General features: G+C 53.9%; 1 protein-coding gene across 1 annotated transcript in view; it reads left to right on the top strand.

Moving 5' to 3' along the window:
• The first annotated feature begins 6,117 nt into the window (after nt 1-6,117).
• Nucleotides 6,118-8,056, top strand: part of MDGA1 (MAM domain containing glycosylphosphatidylinositol anchor 1) — a 142,963-nt gene continuing 141,024 nt past the window's right edge. Inside the window, exon 1 of the mRNA XM_065631965.1 lies at nt 6,118-6,244. Coding sequence (XP_065488037.1) covers nt 6,118-6,244 — 127 coding nt within the window. The remainder of the gene's footprint in view (nt 6,245-8,056) is intronic.

Here is an 8,056-nt window from a genome sequence, read left to right as displayed (position 1 = left end):
CCAAACTCTTTGTATTTCCTTGCTGTGAAAAAGCATCCCTCTTCACTGCACTCTGGGAGACATGTGCTAGGAGAGGGGGCTGAGACAATGAAAGGAATTGGAAGAAAGGGAGAACAAGTTCCTTTGACCAGCACCAGCTTGACATTTTTTCAGCTCACTTTTTACACATGAAAGGGAGGGTGGGAAAGGAGAAGAAAGTATGAATGCAGGAGGAGAAGGAGGCAGAGAGCAAAAAGATCAAAGAAAGGGTGAAACAGAAAAAAGATGCTCCCAGTGATGCTGAGACACTTGTCTGTGCCCCTATAACAGCCCCAATCTGTCCTAAAGCACAAGAGCAAAAAAACCAGCAGGTTCTCTGGGAAACTACATATATAGGCCAAAAAGCATAGAGATTGGTAGAAAATGTTGAGTTAAAAGCCTGTGGGTTTAGTGCACAAGAAGGGGGACAGAGCATGTGTGTGTGAGCACTTGAGCTGAGTAAAGAAGAGTGGCCACGCATTGAGATCACAGGCAAGGGATTGCAATGGCTTTCACAAAAGCCTTAACCAGGAAACAGAAGTTTGTCAAAGTATAATTGGGTAAAGACAGGAATAGCAAAATCCAATACAATAGTAACCAGCTGGCAGAAGTCCCAGCATGGCCCTGGGACTGGCTCCATCAGGGAAGTGCAGGGAGGAAGGCTGGTAAAGCTCAGGCAGGATTAATATCTTGGGTGAGGAATAGAGATGGAAGCCCCCTTCATCACTCCTTTCAGTCTCTGTGATGAGGAGAGCTAATCAAAAAAGCAGAGAATACACAAGAGGCTCAGAGGTACTACTAGTGTTGTAATATGCATCTGGGAAAAAAGCAAGCACAGCATAGGTCTATTCCCTGGAGTGGAGATGAGGAAAACTGAGGACAGCAAAGCAGAACCCTTGGGATTCATAGCCCTATCTTGGCATGCTTCATACGGGAAGCATGAGATACCTAGGAGGATCTGGGACAGTAAAAGCACCAGCCTAGTGTTAAGGATGGTGGGAAGCACTGCATTTTTAAATAGTTTTTTAAAAGTTTTCCTGTGAAGACTAATTAAACAGAAATAAAACAGACAGTGACCAGTTTAACTGCACCCTGTCATTGCGGCTTCACCAATGCTTTTGTGGTTTGCAGAATACTTGGTGCTGAAGCCCCTAGTTTGTTTATAGCAGTCTGACAGGCCTTCCCCTCCTCACACACACTGGATTCCCCTGCCTTCCCTAGTTCCCCCTCCCTGGGTCTCTTGCTGCCCTATCTCGCTCCCTTGGGTCAGACCGTTGCCCTGCACTGTGCTGTTGCAGAGCCTGCCCCAGCTCAGCAGCACCGCCGGAGCAACCCTGTGTGCTCAGCTCCCTGATGCAGACCTGTGCTGCAGTTAGAATTCCCTTGTTTTCCCATCTCCCTGCTAACATCTCTGCTGCAGCGCTAGAGAGTCCCCTGGCTTTCCCCTTCTCAACTCTCACCTCTCCTGCAGCATCTGGAGTCACCCTGGCTTTGCCCATTGCCTTTCGGTGCCCTGTTGTGTTCCTTTTTCCTTACTTTCTGTTTCTACTCCCTTTTAGTGAGACATAGCAAGGGAAATGCTGCAGCAAAGCTTCCAGCTGGGCTGTACTCTTTTCCATATGTGGTGGGGAGGGAGAGGAGGAAGAGATCAAACTTCGGGGATCCTGGAGACATTCTTGGATGTAGTGTTGAGAAGAAAATGAACAGGGAAGGGGTGACAGAAATGTCAGGCAAAAAGCTCAAGAGATCACTGGGGCCCACAGATAGCTGCATCATCCCAGAAAATAAATAAATGACAGACTGCACCAGACAATAGCGTGAAAACATTGACACAAAGAGAATTAATGTTCTTGCAACTGGACCTTGGCCTCATGCAGTTCTTCAATTGTCTCTTCCTTGGTGACATCGTGCTGTATAAGATTTGCTCTCTTTGAACACTACATCTGTCCCAGAGACTGTCTACCTCTTAACGTAGCTGTGAAATATAGGTGATGTAGTACGTATAAATATTTCAAGTAGACAGGACTCATTTGACAAGCCGGGGGGCTTGAGAAGGGACTGGAGACACTGACTCCCAGCTGAAAGACGGGACAAATATGTTCTGCAGGAACAGCCTGGGGGGAGGAAGGACATTCCTCATCTTAGCTTTTTGGCAAGTAGAATCACTACAAAGTGTGGTTTCCTTATGACAAGCAGATTGCTTAGCAAGTGTGCATAGGAGTGTTGGCTTGCTGTCACCCACTGGAAACACCATAATTATGAATGCTATGATTTATTAGGCCTCAACCAATAATTATTAATTCTCTTATTTAGCAAATGTAGTTATGTACTTAGGTTTTGGCAGTATTTTTTTTCCACTCAGAATATCAACGGACAGATGACAGCTCTTTCTAATTATTTATTATCCAATTATTTTTCCCTTTAATTCAATGGACTTCTCACAAACAGTCTCATTTTACGGTTTTTTACTGTTCCCTAATTGGATGAGTTCAAAGGTAATTTTGGCAGAAATATTTTTATTTGCGAAGAGAAAGCTGGGTTGTTTCATACACTTTGCCAGTTTATTTTGAAATTCATTTTTCATAAGCATTTGTGCCAGTGAAACATGAGCATGTACATTTAATGTTAACACAAAAAAGGGGTGCAAAGGCGATTTACTTTTTTAGACTCATTATCCAGATACATAACTGAAACTCCAAGGCACTATTCCACCATCTAATGAGAAGCCCTGGAAAAAATAGTGGAAAGGCTACAAAATGCCTCATAAATACCCTTATTTCGAAATTATGAGTAGAAAAAACAATACTCATGTCTCCATGGTTTTATCACCATGAAGCTTCCTGGATCTGCAAACATCTCTTCATCTCGTTTCCTTGTGTTGCTTTCAGCCTTCTTCATGCAGATGCAGACAATTTTATTTTGTCTCATCAGCAGCAGCTCTTGCTTCTCCCCCTGCCCTGGCAAAGGGGCGGCTCCGCCTGTCCTAGTGCTGGCTGCCTCCTTCTACCTGTATGCTCTTTATTCATGTTGCCACCAAACACTGCAGGAAAGATTAAATCCTTCTTGGATAAGGGGTTATTGTATTAAAAAATAAACTTGCTTACATCAAGTGCTTTCTTAAGTGCCCCACTCCATGTCGTTATCTTCGGAAAGGACACCCCAGAGTGCAAAGCCCAGAGTTTCTTGGCAAATGTTACCTTCGCTCGGTTACAGGAGAGTAAAAAAAAAAAAAGCTGTTTTATACTGGCGACATCCTGACAAGTGAGAGAATAGGCTCCAGAGGGAAATCCGCCTGCCTTGCCTCCTGCATGCAGGGATGCTGGTCATGGGGTGAAGCTGCCCTGTCCTTAACGCCGCTCTCCTCCTGGTGCACGCTGTTGCTTTTCTCTCCCGCTGAGCACCGTTTACAATAGGAATAACTGTATACTAATTAGCGGCTATATCTATTAATTACTTGTTTGTTAGAGCATGACTGAGAGGCCTGCCGCTCTTTGGGCCATATCAGTATTTTTTTTTATTTTAGTTACATTTTCATCCAGGAATGTTCACACAGCGACTCGGTGCCTGCCGGGTACGTCTTTCCATCCGCTTTCCCTTCGGGTACAGCATCTCTCGCCAGCGGCCGTGACCAGCGCACCTCGCTGCAGAGCGGCGGGGCAGGGCCGGGAGCCCCTGGGGGCAGCGGGCAGCAGAGAAGCACCATGAGCGGCCCCAAGCCCACGCGTGGCCGAGGCGGGAGGGCACGCAGGGACCAGCCTCGGGGAAGAGCAGGAGAGGATCCGGTGTCGCTGCGGGTCGAGGCGCATCAGCCCTTCCCCTGGAGCCCAGGGGCGGGGAGACCAGCGCCGGGAAGCAGCGCGTCCTCTAAGTGGGACTTCCACGGTGCTGGCTCCCCTTTACGCTCTGGGCTCATTGCTACGGTCCCGGGCCAGCCACGGGTGGGCTTGCCGGCTCCAGAGCCTCGTAGGGCGAGCGCGTTTGGGCTCCCCCGAAGCAGCGTTTTGTCCTCCTAGCAAAGCAGCTGGAGTTAGCAAAGCAAGGCTCCGCACCGGCGCTCCCGGGGCGCTGGTGCAGCCCGCCGGTGCCGGTGGTGGTGCCCAGGGCGGTCGCGCAGCATCTCCTTCCTCCTCCTGGCCGGCGATCTTGCCCCGAGCCCTGGCGCGGGGGGGAACGCACAGCTCCCCCGCTCTGGCTTTTGTGTATGCGCATCAGCACAGCCCGAGGACAGCACTACCACGTGTACGACCGACCCCCACAGCCACGCACCGGGCTGGGGGCCCGCACAGCATCCCCGTCCCACCGGCCCCCCCCGCCCCGCCGCTCCCGAGCAGCATGCACAAGGCAGCCCCGACAGCTAGCAACCTACCTGGAGGGGCAAAAAACTTCGCTGCCACCAGCTAGAGCCGGCACAGGAGACCCCCTCTGGGCAGCTTGCGCTGCCCCCCACCCCGGCTGGCTGCCCACGCAAGCCAGGAGGGGCCCACCCCACCCAGACCCCCCCCGCCTCCGGGCTTTTCGCATCGCAGGTCCCACCCGGGAGAAGCCGACCTTGCCGCGAGTGTCCTGAGGATGGAGGGACTCCGGGCTGAGGGCTGATCTCTCTACCCGAAGCAAGTCCCTTTTTCTCCTCAGCCCTGCGGTGTTGTCTTAATGGGGCCGGGGTGAGGGGAGGCTCGCAGAATTGGACAGGAGGCTGGGCTCTTCCGAGCACGGCCGCTTTAATTGGCTCTTTTTTTTTTTCCTTTTTTTTTTTTTTTTTTTTTTTAACTGAAGGGGAATGAAATGGTGAAGAGGGGAGGGGAAAAACCTAGAAAGCCAAAGGGAAAGAAAATACGGCACGCTCGGCAGAGCCGGCAGGCAGGGAGGGCTGAGACGGCCCCAGGCCAGCCCGCCCAGCGGGGGTCGGTGCGGTGCCGGGGCCGGCTGGGGAGCGGTGACGCTCTCGGCAACTTTTGCAGATTTTGGCGCTTCAGGGAAAAGCAGTGAGGCAGGGACCTGCCAAGCGGTTTCCGGCCGGCGTCTGGCAGGAGTAACCTAACTTCATCCAGCTTCTTGTCCCTCCTCGTCGGCTCCCTTCCAGCCGCAGCCTCTGTCAGCTCCCGCAGCCGTCGAGGGAGAGCGACACAGACCTCTCTACAGCTGCAAATCGTCTGCCAGGCGGGCGGAGCAGGCAAGCAGCGGAGACGAAGCACTCGCCCGAGCCCGGCGTACAGCGTCAGGGAAAGTTTTGAAGGGACAAGGACCTAGCAGGCCGGGGAGGAGGCGAGGAGAGCCGGGCTGAGCTGCGGGCGGAACGAGGGTGCGTGGTTTTCTGCTCCTCGTTCGCTTCTCCCTCCAGGCTGGCTGGGGCGATGCAGTGCAGCTGGGGGAGCTCTCGGGAGCTGCTTTAAAAAAAAAAAATCCTTCCTGGATTTGATTAATTACAACAATCCCCTCCCCAGAAGATCTGGAAAAGAGGAGAGAGAATCACCTATCCCTCCCTCCGCCTTTCAGCAGCTGGCTTCTATCCCCCACCCTCGCTTTCCCCCCCTTTTTCTCCACCTACTTCTCCTTCCCCCCGTTCGCTCCTAGGGCTGCGGCCAGAGCCTCATCGGGAGGAGGGAGGACTAGTACTCTCCCAAGTTGGCCCCAGTTGACAGCACTTCGCGCAGCGCGGGGACTTCAGGCAGCGCTCGGCGACTCTCGTTGAACAAAGAAACCCCCATTCCCGTCGGGGCCGGGGGGCAGGGCTGGACTGGCCCAGGCCCTGCTCCTGCCCCTGCCCCTTGGCGGCACGGTGTCCCCGGGCTGGCCTTTCCCCGCACCCCGAGTGCGGGCGCGGCTGCCAGTTTGCCTGGAGATCCTCGAGCAACCTGGCGAGGGGAAGCGGGAAGCGGCGCTCCGCTGTCTTGCCCTCCCTGCCGCCTTCCCTCGCTCTCTCTCTTCCTCCCCCCTCTCCTTTTTTTTTTTTTATTTTTCTTCTTTTAAAATTTTGTCCTCAGGCGGCCCCGCTGTGGAGGGTCCCTTCCTCCGCCCCAGGGGCGCTGGTGCCCGGCGCGGAGCGGGGCGTGTGGGGCGGCGTTTCGGGAGGCTTTCGCCTGCTCCTCGCTCCCCCGCCGGATGCTGCCTGGGCTGCTTTGGCTGCTTTTCTTCGCCGGCGATGAAGACTCTGCCTTGAAGATGGAGATGATCTGTTTTTTATTCCTGTCTCTGGTGCCGGTGTACAGCAGGGGACAAGGGGTTTACGGTAAGAGACGCTGTCGCGGTCGTTGTTTGGGAGGGAGGGGGGAGGCGAGGGCGCAGACGGCGGCGACGGGATCAAAGTTAAAAAGCACCTGCCGGAGGAAGTAAATGATGCCGGCGAAGCTCGTCGCAGCCTGAGCGGAGAGATTTATGCAGCAATCGGGCTTCCAGCGCCTGTAGCTACTTCGTAATTCCTCGCCGTAACCCCTGGCCGCCTCCGATTTACGAGTCCTCCGAGATGGCACGCAGGGAGCGCTGGCGAGGCTGCCGCCGGGCTGGCTGCGCCTGGAGCCGGGAGGAGCGACAGCTGCCGCGGGGAGCGACCCCGGGCCCGGCCCTGCCTCCCCGCTCCCCCACCCGCCTCGCGTGGGGACGCCACGCTGGTGCCGGCGTGCGAAAGGCGGCGGCGCGGCTCTGGGAGCAACTCCGAGTTGCAGTTTCTTTGGGGCAGGGGGAGGACGGAGCATCCCCTCCCCGCGCTGCCCTTGCGGGTTTGTTGCCTTGCAGGAGCGTCGGCACGGGGAGGCGACAGGAGAGCGGCCGCCGCCGCTGCCTCTCCGGGGCTCCGTGCTGGGGTGCCGGGGTTCCCCCTTGCTGCCGGGGGCAGCCCGCTCACCGCCGCCGGCGTGCGGGGCGGTGCTCCCCGGCTCTGCCCGGCCCGGCGGGGCCGGCTCCTCGCCCTGCGCCTGTTTCCCCCGCACAACCTACGACGGGCCCCGCCGGGCTCCGTCCCCTGCCGGGGGGGCGAGGGGTGAGGCTGCTTTTGCACACCGTTGAACTTTGCTGCCGATTTTCTTCTTAAGATCGTGGGGCCAGGCGGATGGAGGTCTGTGGCAGAGATGATGTCGAGCTGCTTGATTTTTTCCTCTTTATTATTATATTACTATTATTATTATTTTTGCAGTTGTGATGCTTATTTCCTCTCCTTGTTGCTGGCAGATGGCAAGCTCGGGTGTCCCCTCGAGAGGTCCGGCTCCCCTAGTCCCTCAGCTTCTGAGGGCAGGTGGCAGAGGCTGGGGATGGCACCTCGTGTCCCTGCTGAGCACAAGCCTTGGGTTGAGAGAACAGTGGAGATTTACTTTAGCCAGCCGTGCAGCCCCCCTTTCCCTCTCCCAGACGTCTCTTAATTCTTGCTTTACAAGATCTGCATTTCCAATACACTGGGAAAAAATAAATAAAAGCAACCCACAAGACTTGCCTCTCATAACAAGCCGGCTTTATCTTGGCTTACAAGTCAGTTGTGCGTTGCTGTAAAGTCCTTCTGGAAGGCATGCCTCTGCCTCTAACAAGCCAAGCTCTCTGAGCTCCGAAGAGAGACCCCAGTGAGAGAATCCAGCCCCCCCGTTCCCCCTTTTTTAACAGCATGCAGCCAGTCTCTTGTGTGGGCTCTGGCAAAGATCAGTTCAGTCTCACTGACTATGGGTGAATCTTTGTAGGTCACTTTTTAATGATGTATTTCTTTAATGAAAACAATTCCTCCTTTCTCCTTGAGGGCTGAGATGTTAATTTGAGTTTAGGTCTGTTTTGTAAAATAACCATTTTAAAGAGAGGGTGTTTAGCTTCCTTTTTCTTTCTTCCTGCCAATATATGTTTTCTCCCAGTCTGCATGTCCAGACAAAAATTGTAGGACCCTCCAAAGGCTATAAGATGAGGAGTAGAATGAGTTTGTAGTACAGAAACCTAGTCAGGGCAAGTTATTTAATCCTTTCAAACAAGTTATCTGCTTCTAGCTGAACTTTTTTTTTAACATGTTTTTGTTTTAGTGTGCTTGCTGCTGAGTAGCTGTCACTTGCTGTAGAATGGCCTCTCTGCTCAG

Source organism: Caloenas nicobarica, chromosome 3, assembly GCF_036013445.1.
Source record: "Caloenas nicobarica isolate bCalNic1 chromosome 3, bCalNic1.hap1, whole genome shotgun sequence".
NCBI lineage: Eukaryota > Metazoa > Chordata > Aves > Columbiformes > Columbidae > Caloenas > Caloenas nicobarica.
Note: the sequence above shows the minus strand (reverse complement) of the source record. Positions and strands in the feature narration are given on the sequence as shown.